Here is a 22,455-nt window from a genome sequence, read left to right as displayed (position 1 = left end):
AGGGCGTACAGAAGTTATTTTCACGAGTGATTTGGTTTATTCTGCCACCGTATTTTCACGAGCGATAGCTTCCAATCTAGGTATGAATGATAAAGTACTGTAACATATTCATACCTTACTGAAATTATCCTGATGCACTGATGTAGATTTAGCTATAGTATATAGTCAAAACATTGCCTGCTTAGTTGCAAAGTTGAATAACTGAGTTTACTTTGATAGTGGTGCCAAGTGGGTGAGCCATTAGTCATTGTTGCAAATGAAGCTTCTTTATTGGATGACATCATCACAACTAGGTATACGGAATCTGATATCTAACAACGACAAACATTGATCACTGTAAAATGAGCCAAATTTGGAAGTTTTCAGTTAATGATGCATGCAATTGTGGCACTCTTTTGATCCGACGTACCTTACTAAGTTTTGTACAAAGACAAAAACCTACTTTGGTAATGATACTATCGTTCCGTATATTGCAGTGGTTCATCATTCATACTATGATTAGGAACACTGTACTATATTTTCACACACACACAAAAAAGTTTTAGCAATTTCTATAATCATGACTATTATTGTGTTCTCATTCCAAACCTGTTATTATTATTTAAGCAAAATACACATGCACACAAAAAACCCAGGCATTTGGTGAAATTATTGGCCACGATCTACATGTGCAGTGCTTGAACATGTGATTTATGCATCTAGCAAGTGTAACAGTAGGCGGTATGCAGACAAAATAGATACGAAGGGTTATTTGTCAAAGCTAAGGTTAATGAGATTGTGTTGTCCACAAACATTACAGACACGAAAATTTACTGAACAGAGCCAATTTTGACCTTTTTTTTCCCCCGAACAGAGTTGATTTTAATACTCCTTTCTGACAAGGATAAATGTGTATAGAACTCTCTCGTGGTAGCTTTTAATGACTATGTGGTCCTCGTGGTCCAACACAAGTGTAAGATTAATGTTACAGTACGAATAGAAATTCACCTTGAATTACAACAGATGAAAAACATGATGTTTAGTCACTCAGAGTGCAGCGGCTGGCTGTCTCATTTTAGCACCATCATGACACCACAGACACTTTTGTGCAACTCAACTACGTAGTAGCAGCAGAAAAATTACTGTAAATTCCCATTTCAGTCATCTAAATAAACAAAAATGCACAATTTAATCCCAGAAGAGATTTAGAATCTATTTTTAATGATATCAGACTGAAAATGTTCAATGTGTGACATTTAAACACATGACTAGGGATTGTTGTTATTGAAAAAAAAAGGCTTATCCAATGGCAGTTATAACACATGTATGTTAAGGTTATTCCCATGATGGTTAAACCAGTTAATGAGATATCGTTTTGGACAATGCCACTGGGATTTCAGGAGTATCTTTGACAGGAATTGATACTTAGGGACAAGTCAGCAAGTCTATGTGTTTACCCCTGAGGGCACTGTGCACAAATTAATGTGTTTGACTTCATGCCACAGAGTCAGTCACACACTAGGTTAATTGGAAGAGAACGATTTTCACAGGAGATGTATTTCTGTGACAACTTAGTTTTAAACACTGTAGGTTCAACTTGCCAAATGTAGCATGGCTAAACTCTTCAGCTATCTCAAGAGATACATGTATTCCATTGATATTTTAAAAACACCCGAAACATTTCTCTTTTCAAACAAGTTAAGACTCAGTATTAGTGCATCATTGACATAATAATTCGGATTCCACAAGCTTACATATAATTGCTGGTTACACCTGTAAGTTCTCTTGGCCTGCTACAGTTTAGACCTTGACAAACAGGGGTATATTTTGGGCGCAAATTCTAGATATCGGAGAGGTTATAATCACAAAGTTTGTGTTTGAAATTTATATCAGGTACATGTCCGTTGCATGTCCGTGACTGAGAACTTCGATGTCTTAATTAAATCTTATCACTACAGTTGGGTTTTGCTCACCATAAATCAATGTCTAACATCAAGTTCAATTTTATACACAAGGCCACCTGCTGTATTTGCATATTTGAAAGTCACACAACAAGTTGAAATTTCATTATAAGTAGTTACACTCACCTCAGAAATAAAGTGGTCATATTTTTCTGTTACTTTGTTCAAGAAAACTCAAACTCATTCTCAGTTCAAATCAAGGAAAAAAAAGAGGGGTCACCATACAAATTATTTAAATCATGGTCAAAATGATATCAAAGGTAAGCCATCTTAGAATCCAATATGGCCGCCAATTATAAAAGATTGATATCCTTGAAAACAAGATGATGAAACCCCAAAAATTCTTTTATCAGTTCAAAAGGCCAGGAACATGCAAATATGGCAAAGTTTGGAGAAAATTTGTTCTTCAAGAAACTTGGTCCCTATAGGCACATACTACCTTAATTGCAACTTTCTACATGTATATTTGCATACGATCACACAAGTTCATAATGGCCTTTGACCACATTTGTCTAGATGAAGCTCACTGGAGTTCTAGTTTAACATTGGCTTTTCATTGTATTTGCATAAGGCAAGTTTACATTAAGTTCAAGTTCAAAAAGGTCACAAATTGTCAGTTGCTTTCATTACATTTGTGTGGTTCAAAGTCATACAGCACGATCAAGTGTACCATGTTTCTGTCACCTGTATTAGCAAGGGTCAGGGTAACACTCAGTTCAAGTTTATATTATATTTTTCATTGGAACTTTATAGGTAAAGGTCACACAACAAGTTCAAGGTCATGATGAACCTCAAGAAGTTCGGAAGCTCAAAAGAGGAGATTACTTTGGTGAAAGAGCTTTACTTAGGTGAGTCGTTTTATCTGTGAAGCAACACTATACTAATCTTAAGTTTTGACTAAAACACTGTGTTGCCACACTCTGCTCAAAGTGCTTTACGATTATTACCCAGGCATGGACCCATAATAGCACAACTGACCGTACAACTCCCTGGAGAATGTGCAGTCTATTTCTGCCTCTGTAAGCACTTAGGATTAAAGCATCACAATGCAACAGTTGTCCTACCAGCTCCCCAATTATACAGCTGAGTTGTCTGAGGCACAGTCATAGTCATGACTCCACAACCAGCAATGTATAGATTACAAGCCAGCCACTCTAACCATTCAACCATCATGACTTTACTATACTTCACATGATAATGAAATCTAAGTTACTGACAGATATTTTTGACATCTACTTCATTACAGTGAGGATGTCCGAACTGCTAATGTTATTGCTGAAGCTGGTGGCTGTGAGTGCCTTGTAATTGATAGAATGTAAGTTTCTTGTGTCATCAATCTAGTGGCTTTTATGTGGAAACCTTAAGAGCTTTCTTTTACCATATTTGATTTATAAGTCGTATATTGCGTTGAAAGTTGTGTTATTCTTGTTGATTAATCTTGACAAGTATAATTACTGTTTTACCGTCTTTTTATGATGATGTCAGCAATTTTCATTAACGAAAGTGATTTCACCCACACATTGTAATTTACGGTAATTTGCAAGAACTGACATCAAATGTATTGTAATGGGGAGAAAGAGACAGGAGAATTGAAAATGGCATGTTTTCTTTGAAAGATTTCCAGTCAATCTGTCACGTTCTGGCAACTCGTCAAAAAGATGCCATTTGTCTGACTTTCAATCAATAGAAGTGAGTTAAGAATTGGAGAAAGACCACAGTACTGATTTGAAAGGCATAGTGCCATTTACTGAAGCTGATAATCAATTTGCCCCTGTAAATGTTGAAAATAGAGTTGACTAGAAATGAATGGTGTAGCAAAATTTTGCATCATCAGTGAATATTTGACATGTCTATGTTTGCTTTGTATTCATGTAAATCTTTTCAGAAGTATGTCTTTATCGTTATTATTTGTAATAATGGAAGAATTACCATGCAGTGAAGCATAGCATCCCTTTTTGACCCCATTTCATAAAATGTTCTGTTCATAGAATATTTAAATATGTATGCAGCTATGTTTCTTTAATAAATACAAAATATTCAAAATGATTTTTATTTTAGCTGGAAGTAAGAAAACATTCATATTTTAATACTAACAGTTTTATGGCCTCTTAACATTCACAAAGGAATTTCAAGTTCCATTTGCAATAACAAATGTAAGTAAAAAAATTAGAATGCAAAAAAAAATTAAAAAAAATAAAAAATAAGAAAGCAAGTTGTGAAAAATATAGTAACTTACAGTTTCTGGGGCTTTAAATTTCTAATTCTGGACATTTTTATATTTATCTTTAAAATTCAGAGTATTTAAAGAATTAATTGGAGACTTAGATGAACTTCAAAAGAAAGATTACGGAGACCGACAAAGGGGAGCTACAAGGTATGTGGAGTTCTCTTTTCGTGAAATTCAAAATTGCAAACGTACAACAGAACTGATAACAGATATAGTTACAGGCAAAGCAAAAAACAAAACTACAATAATTTCCTGCTTTTTTTTTCATTTTCTGACAGTTGCTTCCAGCAAGTTTCAATTAACAGAATACTTGCTATTGATGTTCATGATAAAATTTTAACTTTTATTAGCACAACTGAACTGATAAGGTTCAGTAGTGCTGTAGGCATGGCAAAGTGTCTGTCTGTCTGGATGTGTGTGTGTGTGTGTGTGTGTGTGTGTGTGTGTGTGTGTAAACAACTTAAAGTCAAAAACCGCTGGACCGATTGCCATGATATTTGGTGGATGTATTACCTTGAGTGTCTAGTTGGGAAATTGTTCAAATCAAAATGATCTCATCACCAGTGAGTGATTTGGGTCAAAAAAATGTTATTTTTGGTCAAGAAACTTAAACTCAGAAACTACTGAGCAGATCTGTCTGAAATTTGGTTGGAACATTCTTAGGGATTTGAGATTAAGAATTGTTCACGACACGATGACCCCATCAGTGATATGCAAATCTTTAATTCCAAAACTTTGAATTTTGGTCAAAAAACTCATATCTCAAAAAGTACTTGGTCAATCAGACTGAAACTTGGTGAAATGTTTCTAGAAGTGTTATTCTGCAGATTTCCTTCAAAATATTTTGACACAATTGGCCTTAGCAACCATGGCCATATCCCTAGCAACAACCGAATGGCAGTATATTTTGATCAAATAACATCATCTGGTAGGCAAGTGAATAAACATTCAAAAGATGTATGCAAATATCCTAGCAACCATGACCACGGCCACAGCAACAGCCAAATGGTGGTTTATTTCACAAAGATTAAACAACAGAGATTAATAGACAAGTGAATAAACATTCAAAAAATGTATGTAAATGTGCCTAGCAACAAGATCACACCCATAGCAGCAGCCAAATGATCACATATATTGCAAAGATAACATCGGGGATTCATATGAACATTCTAAAAATGTATGCAAATATGTCTAGCAACATGACCACACCCATAGCAACAGCCAAATTATTGCGTATGTTGCAAAGATAACAACAGGGCTGGATAGGCAACTGGAAAGTTATTCAGCAAATGAACACCTATACCTAGCATGGATCAGCATGTGGGTAAACATTTTTAGGCACTGTACAGTTGTGCTACAATGCCATTGGCGCTATTTTATTCTGTAAACCTGGATGCGTAGCATGATAACATAATGTATTCAAAATCAGTCCCCAAAATATAGCGTTGTACGTCCCTGTATGAAATTTACTTAGTATTTCTTCTCTCTGTAGAACCGACAAATTCTGTCTACTGTTACCAAATCTTTCTCTATTTTTCTCCTCTAGCCTAAGCATTGCTGATGTTGTGATATCTTCAAAATGCCACCTCTGACTTTGTGTGTGTGTAATATTTGCCTGCGCGCTTAACACCTGCACTTAATTCGTAGTTAACAACAACAAAATAACATCCCACCTTGTAGCTGATGTTCCCACAAGAAATAAAAAACACTTACACTCACTGCTTGCTTGCTTTTTGGTCCACTTAGGTACAGTGATGAGAACAGCACTTCCAACAGATCATCAAAGTAAGTCCAAATCTCTCGCCAACTGCCTTGAGAATAACGTACATACATGTTAACGTGCAAGTTAATGCTAGTAATGTGCTATTCAATAATTAATTGTCTGGAATAGCTATCACAAGATGTTCATATGCTTGAAGTCCATTATCATTGGCTAAGAATAATATCATATGACTCCCATCCACCTATCATCTGTAATAACCTTGAGTCACCATTTACATATTATGATTAAAGCATCTGGGCACCAAACTAATGATAATGAGAAAACTGTTAACAATTTGATTATCGTAATTTGTCAAGAAGAAACAACTAAATATGCGTGCTCATTTTTGCGACAGCTATTCTTCTTCTTCAGGCACTTTACCTCATACTTTTTAATCTGTAATTTGTCAAGCAGTGCTATTTCGTGACTTTATTTCAGAAGCTACTGAAGTATCTGTCTTTTCTGCTCTTGTCGAGTAGGACTTATCACTTTTTCTTTTCTGTTCCAGCTTCACTGTGTGTAGTTCACTTTGAAATAGTCCAATCTCTTCTAGCTCTATATTCTTGTATTCATGTTAGTTGGTGTATGCAGTTGTCACAGTTGCTGATTTCAATCACTCTAAGGAGTCATTCCGGTCAATGGTGATTGGCCAGAAATGAAATTTGAATAATGCATAAATTTGCATATGTATGTCTCCCACCAATGATCATATTAAACACAGTGAAGTATTTTCAATTCTTAAGTTATCAAATTTGCATACCAGAACCCTAGTTATGAATATTAATATATGCTAATTAACCTCAGATTGTTTACTAGGTGTATATCGATATTTGCAATACATGTTCTAGTGCTTAGAGATGTATGTCTATATTTACAGTACATGTTCTGGGGCCTATTGATGTTCAATATTCTCAAAAAGTTATTTAATTTAGATTTAGAAATCAGACTCGTTCATCTAATTAACATAATTGCATACTTATTATATGCCTTGCATTGTGCACTAGATTATCAATCAATTGAATCTAGCCAATCTTCAATGCTTGGCTTACAATTTTAATTTGAATACTACATTTGCATATTCATACCTTTTCAGCCAATGACCATTGACATGTGTTTTGTTTCAATATTTGATAAGTATGTTTGTATTCGTATAATTAATGTACATATTCTGTAAATGGTTGACATCTTCACAAACATTACATAAATCTATACACTGTAGTCGTATGTTTTTCGGTGCTCGATTTATTTTAGCTGAATATGTGTTTTCTCCATGGAAATAAGTCCCACTAACAAACTTCATGAGTTGTTCTATACTGTAAACCTAGATATTCTTGCTACTACAAAATTTTGCAATTTTACAGTCTTCAGCTAGTTTCCAAGGACTAATTTTTACTAATTACCAGACTTGTACATTGTTTTCATGTACAAGAAGGCATTTTAGTCGGTTTATTTTTGCGTGTTTGTTTTCCAGTGAAATATAACTCTTTAGTGGAAATTTCCAGGTTTACAGTGAAAGGTGTCAACAATAGTTGCGCCGAATACAGCGGGCCATACTAAAGCTCCATTCTGCCAAAATTTTCATTCACCAAAATATATACGTTTACAGTACATTTTTTCATAATTTTTAATATAGTATTTGAAATTATCAATATTTTCATTGCATCATCATTATAGCGCATAGAGCATTACATTTTTCCTTTAATTAAAATTAATGATAATAACGTAATGTTGATGACAAACATGTGCTTGTCATGGTTGGAGGTCGATTTTGACAAGTACATGTTTTAAATTGAGAATGAAAAACACATGGAAAAAAAAAGGAAAAAAGTGTTGTGTATTTGATTCAGTATTTCAAATGAAGTGTTTGTTTTTTCAAAACTTAAAGTAGAACAAGTCAAGGTTCTGGACAGGATATCAAAGATGCAACAATTAAGAATGCTATCCGTGATGAATTTATTGGACTACAGTTGGAAGACCTTGATATTGTGGCCACTTTGGGTATGGGTGGTTTTGGCAGGGTAGAATTGGTGAGTATATAACCTGTAGACACATTTTTCACGTAATACTGGTACAAGAATGTTCATGGACTCTGAGCTTGTAGTTACAAATGAAGATGTCTACTCACAGGACCAAAAAATGTTTTGGTAGCGAATTCCAGATTTCGCTGCTGTCTCATCAGTATTATCAGGGGTGTCAATATTGATGTATATAACACAAAGAAATATACAATATAGAGTGTGGTTGAGTGGTTAAACCACTTCCCCTCTTCCCGATGTGGTCTGGGTTGAAGCACACGCTGGGGTAGTCTAGCTGCTCAGGCAATTCTGCTGACAACAAAAGTGACCACAATTCACATAATTCAGTCTATTTGTTAATGGTGGTAAACAGGTAAAATCTACCGGGGTTCCCCAGTCATTTTACCAGGGTTCCCAAACAAGATAATGGTAGATTGTATGGGAAACTATGCAACTTTTATTCCTATCCCCATTCCTGTTTATACTTGGTTCCCCAACCTTTGCAAAAACAATGGTACTTGTTAGGTATGATAGACTGCGATGGTGTACCCTACTTGTACTATGTGGGCAAGTGTTTTTGCAATTATTGTTTCGCTCTCTCGTACTGCAATTGTTTTTGGAATTTGTCTCTACTAGTAATTTCTGTGTCTCCTTCACCTTGAAGGCATGTTATATCATTCCTGCGCTGTGTTTTTCCTTCTGCAAACAGACTAAAAGTCAGTTAGAATTTGATCAATTACCTATTCTTGCCATCAGTGTAAGAGTAATTCACCATGGAATTAACTTAAGGAGATCCCGGAAATGCAATTATGGATTAAGGCTGGTGAAAAGCCTAATTTTCCGTGGAAATTTCACAGGGGACATATCACACACTGTATTTTGTTTGTCCTCTAATTAAGAATATGTCAGCGCAATCTATTTAATTTTCATGATGCTTTCATTTTCACGATTCTTTGTGTCAACTAATCATACCATTACACAGTTTCGTTTTCCCATGATAGTTGTCTTTATTACTGTGGTGTGACTTTTACCCATGCAACTGTGAAAATGATATGCTGCTGTCTTGTTTAATGTTGTCTTGATAATTTAAGGCCACATTATGAATCTTTAATCTCCTGAGGGACCTTTACTGTGTTAACTCTTTTGAGTCATCATGAACTCCCTAGCTTACTATTAGATATCAAGGAACGTTAGGGCTAAAAGACAGCTGCTCACTTCCATCTGATTTGATGTGATTGGATCAGTTCAGTTCACTTTGAATTGATTTGATTTAATTTGATTGAAATGAATATACAACTGTTGATTTCAAAATGATATGATTTGATCATTTGTATTCCATTTATTTGATTTGATTCAACAGTGAACTGTTTCATTTTAACTTGATATGATTTGATAAGTTCTATTTGATTTGATTTGAACTGATCTAATCTTGTTTATTTCACTATTATGCTGCCAGACTTGGTCAGTTCTATACACTTTTCACTTGATTAAATTCTGTTTAATCATTAGATTTGATTTGATAAGATATGATTTAGTGATAAAGTTTGACCTTGGTAACTCTGGATAATATTTCCATACTTATTCATAAGCTTTCAAACTCAACTGAGTCCCTGGTCACATGATCTTTTTATAATGTAGGAATATCTGTTGAAGGTCATGATCGACTGTCCTGGATTTGATCTCGCTCTACTGTGGAGTGTCTGGGTCCAGATCGGTGAAAGGTTTCTTACAGTGACTTCTGACCTTGTTCAAGGTTGGTTGGTTGGTTGGTTGGTTGGTTGGTTGGTTGGTTGGTTTGTTGGTTGGTTGGTTGGTTGGTTGGTTGGTCGGTCACATCCTCCTTCAGCCCTCTCTCATAACGCTGTGGCTTGACCTCCAGAATTTTGGCTTTCACAATGCAAAATATCTATGCCATCGGTGAATCATATTGTGACCAGAGACTTGGCTGTGTCTGAAAGGTTATGAAATACGGTATTTTTTATCCAGAGTTATCTAGATCAAACTTTATTACTAATCAAAGAAGTTGGATAGATGAGTCTATATGATGGAGTTTGTTTGTTTGTAAAATTGGTTGTTTGTTTGTTTGTTGTTGACAGGTGCAAGTAGCTGGTGATGCCAAGGCTACGTATGCTTTGAAGTGCCTAAAGAAGAAACACATAGTGGATACAAGACAACAAGATCATATATTCTCAGAAAAGAGAATAATGATGGATGCCAATTCTCCATTTATAGCCAAGTAAGTGAACCAGTTCTAGGATGCACTGTCATGCCAGTCCCCATACTATGCCATGTGTTCTTGTACTGTATGTACACACACAGGTGTTATAATGCACTACTCAAGGGGTTGGTTGCCACCTGGTCATACCCTTGGTTTTACCAGTAAAATCCTTCCCAGTCTTTGTTTGATAAAATTACTCCTAATTAAAAAAGTCAATGTGTGTTTTCATCATGTAATGATGGAAATGCTATTTCAAACGTAATAAAGACAATACAGACTGATAAGTGTGTGGTAACATCACTAGCTTCCTCGTGTTCATTGCCTGACGTGTATAAGGTGGACCAGCCTTCATTTGACATCTTATCTGACATCTTTAAAGAACAAAAAACGTCCACTCAAACCTTGATGTCCAGTGTTTGGTTTCCTACAAGTTGAGCAAAGTCTTAGTGACCTTAGCTGGTGTTTCAAGCAAATTTGAAACATTTTGCAGCCAGATATCGGTAAATGTGTTGTCGAAACAGCAAGCAAAGTTTCTGTGATTGGAGCATGCATAGAACTTGGCACTCTCATGTACATATGATGATGTAGTGCTACTAAATTAAGAAGCTCTGAGTCTTACCAAATATAGGTCGTAATTAAATAAAATGAAACATTTTACCCAATGTTGACATTGAACTGGTAGTTGAGCCCTGCAGAACAACTTATATAGACACGCATTGTCGTGATGTGAAACGACCAGAGTATAAAACCCATGCTTTTTGTTTCAAGACGTTCAACTTGGTTTACACATGGTATGATAAACTTTATGTCGTAAATTATAATTTCAATAATTTTATAGAGTTACACTTGGTTTTTTGATTGAGACTTTTTCAAAATCATATTCTGTATAATTTTAACACTTAAATTAATTTCTCTGGTTTTTTTTCAGATTGTATCGTACTTTTAAAGATATGAAATATGTCTATATGTTAATAGAAGTTTGCCTTGGTGGTGAATTGTGGACAATACTTAGAGATAGGTGAGTAGTCTATATAATATAATTGCTATAATTGTCAGTAATATATTATCTAGCAGCAAAATGTGGTTCTTATTAATCTATTTTAGCTTGTTATGTAAAACTTCTAATCTGCATGTAAATAGGGGTCGAATTAAGATGACATTCATTATGCTATGACTTTGACCATGTAACACGCTTAAAGAGCTCATTTATAGAACACCTATGAAACCACCATTTTAAGGTTTAGTTTTACTTTATATCAGTAAAACAACAAGATCAACAGAAACAGAGTAGTGCAGATTTTTTATCTCCTAATATAATGTTTTACTATGGTATTATGAATATACAGGAAAGGAATCTGTCACTGTATTTTTTTAAATACTTGCATTTTGGGGACAGTATTTGTGAAAATATTGGCTTGATACTTGTTGGGAAGTGTCAAGACACTAACCCAGGATTGAGAAGAAATGGCCCTTAATGTGCAGTGGTTGTGCACTGTGTATCTTTATTCCACCGTGCATATGTTTTAGGGCACCTACAAACAAGAATTTGACACTAAAATTTAAACATGACTTGAAAAATCCACGGTGTTTTAATCACAGCTTTTATACTGAGCAATGTGGGACAGAAGAAAGGTGAATCAGTAAAAGAGGTCATATCAAACCATGAAAGACCTTAAGGATTACACATGATGCTTTAAAAACCACAAAATTAAGATGAACAATAACTTTGAAACAGATATCGTCACTAAGTGTTATACAGTTAGTGTTAATTTCTTAAAATGATGGAAGTGTTCTCATTCATTTCATAGCTACCAGTAATTAAACTCTATTGTATGTTGTGATCAGGAGTATAATTGCTCAATGCTATTAAATACAACCTGAGCAAGGTCATGAAAGCAAATAAAGATCCTGTCAATGAGAAAGTATTGAGTCCACTGCTACAAGGCATACAACATAGCAACTATGGATTTGTATTGACAATCATGGCGGCGTCAGAAAATACCTTTTTAAAAATTGAGTAAATCAAATACTCAGTGCTGTTTGAAGTCAGTCTGTTATTGTCACTGACTGTGTTCACATCGATTTCACTTCTAGGGGTTCGTTTGATGACAATACTACAAGGTTTTGCACAGCGTGTGTCGTTGAAGCCTTCAGCTACCTCCATGGTAAGGGTATTGTGTACAGAGATTTGAAACCAGAAAATCTGCTCCTTGACAACAGGGGATTTGTGAAACTGGTGAGTTCTACTCTAATTCTGCCTTGTGGGTGGAGTGTTTTCATTTGTAATACTGGCCTGTGGGGGCGCTGTTTCATTTCTACTGTTGCCAAGGTTATGTTGCTACTATACTTGTCAGAAAATAGATACTACATTTTTATGTGAATATACAACAAAAGCTGCTTTTCCCTTTTCAAAAAAAATTGTGAAATACAATTTTCTAGGATATAGATTGCCTATAGGTATATACTAATAAGAAAATCTTCATGGCCGATACAAGTAATACAGATTGGTATGAGTGCATGGCTTATATACTTCTCTCTAATCCTTATCCAATTCACAATAACTACAGCTAAGCTGTGAATTCAAAATCAGCAGTGATGTCATAGCAGATCATACCCCTCAACTTAGCTGGAATTCTGTGTTAATGTACTACTCATCTTAGCTGGAATTGTATCCCAGAGATTTGACTTGTTGAATGTCGCACAGGCTACTGTCATGCAAGACTTTGATATTATATTATAATCAAAACTAATGGGTCTCAATCCGAAGTGGGTCTTTAATAACTCGCCATATACATGAACCAATTATTTACTTTATGTATGTTTGTCGTAGGTTGACTTTGGCTTTGCCAAGAAGATTGGAAGTGGCCGTAAGACGTGGACGTTCTGTGGCACGCCAGAATATGTTGCGCCAGAAATCATCCTCAATAAGGGTCATGACCTTTCAGCCGATTACTGGTCGTTAGGAATTCTAATGTTTGAGTTGTTGACTGGAAAGTAAGTATTAGTTTTGTGTTTAAGGGAAACATCACTGTTATTTTCTTAACCTTTGGGTTCTGGAGAGTCATTTCATGATTTCACATAATGTTTGCTCGGTTACCAAGAAACATGAAAATTGAAACTTTTTTTTTCACTTCAATTGTTCTTTCAATGGAACGCCATTGCATCATGGTCTTAGTAGATGTGAATATTCATTAGATGAACACTGAATATTCATGACTAATTGTCTGATGGAAATAATCACTCAGGAATCTATCCAGTTGGGAATGAGATAACAAAAGGACTTTCAGATGTTGCACAGGTATTTGTGAGTTTCCCTGTAAATTGCATGCCGAAGAAATGCAGGTAACCATGGAAATGGGGTAACCATGGAAATTTCACCAAATTTTGACCCCATTTTCCATATATAGGAAATTTTAACTTTCAATAGATTTCTCACTTTGTCTCTTAGCATCTTACCAAAAAAACTGACTTCTGATAAAATCATGTATTTTTTTTTTACTTTATTTAGCCCACCATTCTCTGGATCAGATCCGATGAAGACCTACAACATAATTCTGAAGGGGATTGACATGGTTGAATTCCCTAAGAAGATTTCCAAAAATGCCACTAATCTGATCAAGAAACTGTGTCGGGATAATCCCTCAGAAAGGTTGGGGTATCAGAAGAACGGAATCTTGGACATCAAGAAACACAAGTAAGCAATGTCTGTGTATCCAAATATATGTAACGATATAAACATCAGACACACTGTACAATATCTTACCCACAACTCTTCCTGATTGGTATTCTTGGAGGTTCCTTATTTTATAACGTCTTCAAAAACCGGTACTTTTCAACATTTTAAGCATAATAATTAAATTGAAATAAAATGCAACACAAGCATGCTTTCCAATCAAAAATAAAGTTCTAAATGTTGTATAAAAATGTACTAAAACTAAATTAAACATGCGCTCCAAATAAAACACTTTTCAATGTCAAAGTATAACTTTGTTAGTCAGTTTGTATGAAGAGTTTTAATATGCACATTTCTTTTGTTACACCTATTCAGAGTAATCTACATCTTTGGTAGAATAACAGGTGCATATATATTTTCCTTAGTTTTGTTGCAAATATTCTGCATATCTTTCAAGAAAATCTGTTGACAAATTTCTAAAATTGCTATCTCCTTGTACAATAAATTATTGATACCATAACCGATGAAAATGGGTATTCAGAAACTCACCAGCGGCAATTCTACACTTTGCAAATGTCAGAAATGTTTTTACAAAATCCTGTACACAGGTGAGATTTGTCTGACTTCAAGGAGATGATGTCCGACAGTACAAATCAGAGAGAGTTGGTGGTAAAACATTGTACAGTGAGACATGTAAAAAATGTCCACTTTGTACAACCCAAACCTGTATTATGAGGAGGTTATTTCACCCAATTATTTCAGTATACTAAACCTGACTTTATTCTTAGCCATTAATTTAAAAAAAATGAAAAAAATAATATTTCATCCTGGTACTAATTCAAATGAAATTCTGATCAAGTCATCACATGGACTAATCCATTTATTTTATAGGTGGTTTCAAGGCTTTGACTGGGATGGTCTTACCAAACAAACTATGGGAGTACCCATTCAACCTAAGGTGAGTAATGGTTTCTTCTGGAATTTATCTTGAATGTTCTGTGCATAATGTACAAGCATGTGTGACCAGTATTTGTCTTAAGTCTGTTATACATGTGACATTTCACTGATACAAGCTCTCTACAAAACGTATGTATTGGATGTGATAAAGCAGTTCCTATTGTAATAGTCAAAGAGACACTTCCAGCAGAGAACTGTATGTTAATGTTTTAGAGGCTATAAAGTGTTACTAGACTGTAGGCCATTCCAGACTGTAAAGAGGAAGTTGAGAATACAGCGCCCTCACTCAATTTGGGGGTATCATCACCTCTTAATACTGTTTCTTAAAAACTTTGTCCATTAGTATTCTGTAGAAGTGTAAATCAAGTATGTTTCCTTATTGTTCAGACTTGAGGTGATGATACCCCAATTTGAGCAAGGGCGCTGTACTCTCAATTTCCTGTTTGCAGTCTGGAATGGCCTATTATCTACAACTTTAGCCATCTACACTATATTAATTTGGTTTACAATAATCTTATTTGCGGTTTCCATGCAGATCAAAGGTCCAGCTGACTTCAGTAATTTTGACAGTTATCCTAAGGATACTGATATTCCACCTGACGAATTGTCCGGCTGGGACGTCGACTTCTAAAGACGACACAACGTGCAGTACAGAGGGATGTTCTTCCAGGTGACAAACCGAATTAAAGCGTGATTCCCCGAAGTACAAGGCAAACAGACGTACAATACACATTTTTATTGAAACTCTTAAAATCGTGAAGAATAAGTCTATTTTTGTATCAATCTCCCATAATTATGATATCAAAATATGTCCATCAAGAAAGATGGACTCTGAGGAGGCAGATGGGAATCAGAAAATAAAATTTTGGTTAATGAAATAATATGATGTTATACCTAAAAAAAAATACTAATGTTAATGATGTAGATATCTAATAAGTAACATAGAGCTCTACTACTTTCTCAATAGAGGAATGAATTTTTCAGGAACAAGTTCATAAAATTGACCAATAACAGGTGTAACTGATAGATTGATCACATTGACCAATTAGACTCTTGATAACAATATTTGTTCCAATCTCAAGCCAATGAGGAGCAACTCTACTGTCTTCAGAAAATTAACCAATGGGAGTCTTAATTAATTGATTTAATATTCATAGAGATAAGCCAATGAGGAGCAACTCCAACTAAAATCAAATTTATGAAGGAGAGTCTAGATATGTAAATACTGTCTTAGAAACTGGCCAATCAGAAGTTAGGTTTAGTTAGAAAATTTATTAAATCAACCAATGAGATTGTAAGTTAGTTGGTATCTTATTAAAAATAGACCAATGAAGAGCAAGATCACAAAGTATTGTGTACAGATACTCAACCAATAATTATCTAGATTAACTTAGTTATAGATAGAAATAATCTAATGAAAATCAAGGTTATAGAGATAGAATCTTTAAGTTTATGAACCAATGACAATCTAGCTAATATACCTGCTTAATTCATCCAGCAAAAAAAATCATTGAGGAGCCACTTCTGTTTCTGTGTTCTCCCCAATTTTTTTTTAGAGATTTCCGGGACATTTGGACTCTACAGGGTGGAACTATAAGGTTTGAATTATACAGTCATGTGACAGTAGATTAACCAATAACAAGCCTTTTTATATCAACCAATAACATACCTGTATAGATTAACCAATAACAAGCCTGTTTGAATCAACCAATAACAAGCCTTTTTAGATCAACCAATAATATACCTGTATAGATCAACCAACTACAAGCCTGTTTACATACAGCTGCAAAGAGAGAAAGAGAGAGCCAGAGTAGTACTGGCTAGATTATGAGGTCTACTAATTTGAATATTCAAATTAACTGGATGAGGGAATATGTTATTCTGTATAATGATCTCATTCCTATGGATATAAACTTTGGTATTTCTCGCTTAAACCTTTTGTAGAAATATTGCCCTTTTCACATTACTGTTCACTGGCTCTGTTTGATACAACCACGCAGAAACCAGTAAAAGACTGCACATGGTGCACCTTAAGACAGCAAGGTTGTATGAAAATAGTTTCTTGCGACATTTTGTGTGAATGAAATGAACTAATGTGCCACCATACAAATATAGACGTCAAAACATTCGCACTGGCGTGTCTGCATCTATAGTTGCCTTACGTTTAAATGGTTTATTTCATTTAGACAAAATGTAGCAAGAAATTCTGATCTTGCCATCGTAACAGAATGTGTAGTTTCGTATTGGTTTCTGCATCAAACAAAGCCAGTGAATGGTAATATGAAATGGGCAGTATCTGAAGTAGTAGAGAAGACCTTTATTAGAATGCTTCAGTAAAGCACTTAAGTGTAAAAGTATACTGTTTCAATTGGTTTATTTACAAGCCTAGCATGTGGCCTTTCTAATGTGGTCAATTAGCAAATGAAACAGTATACTTTTACACTTGATATGGATGCTATAAATGATTATGGTACATACAGAAAACGCTTTACTTTGGTGTTATGGGTTGTACAAATATTAACCATAATACAAACATTCTCAGAAATAGTGAAAGTGATAAACTCGGGTATTCTAAGAACATCTTTGATTAGGCACCACCAATTAAATTCTTTGTTTGTCATCTGCATGTGGGTAGGTTTGTCAGTAGATTTAGAAAAAACAAACACATTTCATTTTGCTCAAAATTTCCACGCAAAACCGCATTCCATACTATTATAAAAGGAAAGACCGTCTAAATATCTTCAAATAACTACACATATATCTAAATTGTTGTTTAAGACAATCAACTTTGAATTTTGACATTTCTATTTCACCAGTGTAGTAGATTTAGGTACAAACAGAAAAAGAATCAACAGAAAAGTGGATTTTACATGACATGATAGCATTGTATTTTTTTCTATTTGTCCCCCCCCCCCACCCCTCGTCAGCCTGGTAGGTTTTGGGGAAATTCAAGGATGGCAAACAAAGTATTTAATTTATGTAGCCGTAGGGGTAAGCATCTAGTGAGTCTCTACAATAGTATGTAAACTTTTCAAAGTTATAAAATATATCAAGATTTTTAGTAGCCTTATTGTCAGGTTCAAAAGCTGTACAACTTGAGACAAGTCTGTGACAGACTTACTTAGTGTATATAAGGTTTACAATTTTTACTGGTTATATTTAGAAAACACTTTGATTGTAAAATACTCACTAAAGTGGATGAAATTATTGTCAGCTATTGTAACTGTAATTCTCAATTATCGGTTTTAGATAATGTAACAAGGATATTTTAGAGAATATATTGTTCATGGTTCCAAGAATCAATAGGACAGTGCAATATAGACGGATCGAAGCGTATGTTGTTTCCAATTTATCGTTCCAAAGTAACTATATTGTACTGTCCTAAGGATAATTTAAATATAATTTGAATGATAGAGCGGATTGAAATTAATACTACAATGGTAATAAAGCTAAAGGCTATAAATATAGACTTAAATTATTGTTGAAACATGTTGATTAAACTATAAATAGACATTGATGTAATTACACTTACAGTAGGGTGGCATTCACTGTAAACATTAAATGAGATTGAATGTGCCATCATTTGAGGAAATTTTGTTATCTGATGCACCACTCTATTGTGAGTGTATAATTACATCAGTGTCCATCCATAGATTACATCAACATGTCGTAACAATACTTTTAGTTTGTGTCAATCTTAATTAGCTGATAGCTTGGTTTCCACTGCTGTATCTGTATATGAAAGTAAAAACAGCAATATCTCGAAGCTGACTGTGATGGCAGCTGAGTGATATAGTCACTAATATCTGATTGCCAATAACTAGGTTTGTGCTAGTAAAATGTTGTAATTAGTGTTTTTACTGAGCAAATCTACAAAAGTTCATGACCTTTGTTTCTTTATTGATGATGTAAATATTACCAATTTAAGGGCAGTTTGGAGGAAAAAATGGGATTTTTTCAAGTACATTAAAAAAATCCCAGTAACCAATTTACAAATTTACTATAATACATGTCTTTAATGTTTTATTAAGAATAACTCGACTATAAGCTTCTTATAAGACAAGTTAAGATTTTACAAGATTCTCAGAAGATAGAAATTTTAAAATTCCTGTAGTTGGATCATAGTCTACTGCACACACAGAACAAGTGGAGAGCATAATTGTAGGCTTGGTGTAAAATGTAGTCTGGAATGAATTACTGAGACGAATAATTGACAAATAAGGCATGTAAATTTGCATAATACTGTATTTATTGAAGATTTGCCAACCAGTGTTTTTGGACTTTTCCAGTGTTTTTTTTTACAAACTTAGTAGGTAAGTCGAAATTAATTATGGATCTAAGGTGTTCAACCAAGGTTCCCCTCCAAAATTTAAGGTTAAAATATGTAGGAAATTGTTTAAATTTTACTGGAGTTCCCTCTTTTGCTTGGGATTCCAGATAATTTTACTGGAAGCATTGTAGTTGTGTGAATTGAGTAGCTTTTCAGAGATTTTTTATGTGACTTTTGAAAATGTAGGTAATTACCAAATATTCAAATTACGAAATATTCAAATTCTTCTTTTGTTGTACATTTCATGTCAAAGTCATCCACCGACAGTTAAAGTACATGCTCATATTGTCAAGTCTTTTTTGATAACCTTTGACCTTGTTTTCCACAACCTTTGACCTTGTTCCACATAACCTTTGACCATGTTTTCATAACCTTTGACCTTGTTCTTAACCTTTGACCATGGTTTTTGTAACCCTTTGACCTTGTTCCACATAACCTTTGACCATGTTTTCATAACCTTTGACCTTGTTCTTAACCTTTGACCATGGTTTTCGTAACCCTTTTGACCTTGTTTTAAACCTTTGACCCAGTTTGCAACCTTTGACCTTGTTCTTAACCTTTGACCCAGTTCTGTAACCTCCTTTGACCCAGTTCTGTAACCTTTGACATAGTTTTTTCATAACCTTTGACTTTTTGTATTTTGATTTTTATGAAAGCTCAGGTAGCATTTTTCTTTGTTACCTGACTGATACATCTGAACTTTACAGCTTCAGGTAAACAGACATATTGATTTCCATAATGACATCTTGATGTCTGTATCTCACATTCAGACTCCTACAAACATCTTGTAGATTTCTGCCATATAAAGACATGCGTTAGTATCACGCATAGATGTGATAGTGTCGAGTTCTATGATATTTCATCATGACATTTTTTTAGGACATCAGCTGTGTTGTTTTGTACAAAAAATTGACAATGTGTAATTTCCCCTGCAAATTGTTTAAGACATGTCTTTATATTTTAAAATTGGTTGAATTTTATGACAATATTAATTTTTAGCGCAACTGAACTGAGGTATGCCTAGCAACAGTCAAATACAGTTGTGCTACAATGCCATTGGCGCTATTTTTGGATTGTGAACGGTATGTTCTTTTTATGCTCACTGATGTTATCATTTCGTACAATAACAATTTACGTGTATGTGCATAATACTGCTCCTCTCCAAGCATTTTATTTTCAGGTACAAAGAAAATTATGCCATTTCAAAAGTAGGTTTGTTGACCACTGTATGTACCAAATCGTAATACACAGACAGACTCAGTTTTAATTGTAGTTAACTGCCTGCCTTTTTGTTCGAATAACAATCAGTTGTCAAGTTAAAATTCATTCATAGTAACCATACCTGTCACATGACCTTTCAACTTTGACCTGTGTATATGTATGTACTTTGCATAATCATGATTAGTAATACATTGATGTCACCATTGTGTTAATAAAACAAGCAATCACAATCATGATGGGGGGGGGGGGGGTGCTACTTACATGTAGTGGAAAAAAGTCACTAGTTTTCACAATATTGCAAATGGTCAGTAGAAAATTTGAACAGATAGCATAGATAATATTGAACAACAATTACCAAATTAAATTTTGAAAAAAGGAGTATCAAGATATATAAATACTTAATAATTGGCTTTAGAGGAAAAAGTAGATAAACTTGTATATCCGTGCCACTTCTTTAGGAGGACACCACCCACATTAAAGAAAAAAATCCTTTCATAGCGATATTTTGGTTCGGTCCTTTCAGTAGATATTGAAGTTCCTCATCAAAATCTTTTACAATTTGTTTTTAAGATGTGTTCAAAAAACAAACAAAAAACCATAACCCACACTGTGATTACATTTAAACCATTAGGTCGTAGTTTTATAATTAGGAAAATAGGGGGTCCAATTTCAACTCCTTATTAACTGTGATAGGGGGTCCAATTTTAACTCCTTATTAACCGTCTCTCGAAGAAGGCGGGACATTTTTTTTTTTTAAAAAGAAATGTTGAATATTGGTCTTTGTATAAATTTGCACAAAAAATGTTTTTTATCATGATTGTCTGCTAGTGGGAAAATGAAGCGTATTGACATTGTTTTGATAGTCTGCTAGAAAATTAGCAGGAAAATGAAATGCATTGAAATTGTTTTGATAGTCTGCCTGAAAATCAGCGGGAAATGAAACGTATAGAAATCGTTTTGATAGTCTGCTAGAAAATTAGCGGGAAAATGAATTGTATATATTGCCGGGTGTCAAGATTTTTAAGTCGCCATTTATCAGTCTGCCAAACACAACAAGTAGGAAACTGTCAAAGTTTGGTTATCTCACTTTTATTTTGTGCCAGACTTTTTAAGTTCATGTGATAAAAGTAATTTTTCAAAATGAACAATACTCTAGTGCTGTCACTACATTTTGCCATATGAGGGCTTCCCTCCAAGAGGTAGTAACTGTAACAGAAACCCAATTTATAGACACTATAAAGTCTTTTCTCTCTGTCTCTGTTAGTCTGTAAGGTGAGGGGTGTGGACATATCTTACATTCTCTGTATAAAACAGAGGATTTCTAGATCCATTTTTATTATACAGACATAACAGAGCTAGTATTCCATCTGGGGTCAGAACTGACAAACAGTGAATATCCAGGTATATAAGGTTTCTCTGTCACGCTGAAATTTGATGGTTACATCCCCTATACAGCGCCCTCACATGGTGAAATATAGCAAACAGGAATGTGACACTCTTGTATCAATAATACAGTATGACACTAGACATGAAATCCTACTTTTCTCCTTTCCATTATTGTATATTTTTCTACTTTGGTTTGGAGGCAGGCAAGAAATGATTTTATGTGTAGTTCACATCTAAACTATTAGTTATAGACACATATTATTTTATTGTAGTTGGCATTAGATAGGAATTGTACTATGTTTTTCTTTAATAGCCATATTCTTATTTCTATTGATAAGTTATTGAAATAAAGTTTTTTTTTGTCAATTTTACTAAGTTTATGTCAGTTTGAATTTCCATGTATATATATGTGTGTGTGTGTGCCTGTGTTGCTATCTGATAACCATAATTTTGAGTTTCATAGCCTCATGAATAAAAAAATTTAAAATTTAAAATGTGTCTCGAGTGAGTGATGTGTGCGAGACACTGCAGCACGGTATACACCATACTTGAGATGGTTTGATCGTGGCATCACGTCAGATCGCGAGATAGTGACAGCTGTTTGTATGGTACGCCGTGATGTGGCGCTCTCACACATCACTCATTCTAGACTAGTTTTAAATTTTATTAAAAAAATTATTCATGAAGCTATGAAACTCAAAATTACGGGTATCAGTTAGAGACGAT

At 34.4% G+C, this 22,455-nt stretch overlaps 1 protein-coding gene across 2 annotated transcripts in view; it reads left to right on the top strand.

The window, feature by feature from the left end:
- The window catches only part of LOC144451960 (cGMP-dependent protein kinase 1-like), a 50,013-nt gene extending 27,974 nt beyond the window's left edge, over positions 1-22,039 (top strand). Inside the window, exons 6-17 of one of the 2 annotated variants that reach the window (XM_078142887.1) lie at positions 2,694-2,788; positions 3,187-3,255; positions 4,237-4,314; positions 5,914-5,952; positions 7,815-7,956; positions 10,041-10,180; positions 11,091-11,180; positions 12,257-12,398; positions 12,993-13,156; positions 13,671-13,856; positions 14,727-14,793; positions 15,328-22,039. In XM_078142887.1, the coding sequence (XP_077999013.1) occupies positions 2,694-2,788; positions 3,187-3,255; positions 4,237-4,314; positions 5,914-5,952; positions 7,815-7,956; positions 10,041-10,180; positions 11,091-11,180; positions 12,257-12,398; positions 12,993-13,156; positions 13,671-13,856; positions 14,727-14,793; positions 15,328-15,423 (1,308 nt within the window). In that variant the 3' untranslated portion in view covers positions 15,424-22,039. The remainder of the gene's footprint in view (positions 1-2,693; positions 2,789-3,186; positions 3,256-4,236; positions 4,315-5,913; positions 5,953-7,814; positions 7,957-10,040; positions 10,181-11,090; positions 11,181-12,256; positions 12,399-12,992; positions 13,157-13,670; positions 13,857-14,726; positions 14,794-15,327) is intronic. The other variant, XM_078142888.1, reaches the window with a different exon arrangement.
- Positions 22,040-22,455: the final 416 nt, after the last annotated feature.

The sequence above is a fragment of the Glandiceps talaboti genome, chromosome 22, assembly GCF_964340395.1.
Source record: "Glandiceps talaboti chromosome 22, keGlaTala1.1, whole genome shotgun sequence".
Classification (NCBI taxonomy): Eukaryota; Metazoa; Hemichordata; class Enteropneusta; family Spengelidae; genus Glandiceps; species Glandiceps talaboti.
The sequence above is the reverse complement of the archived record's forward strand: the minus strand, read 5'-3'. Positions and strand labels throughout refer to the sequence as shown.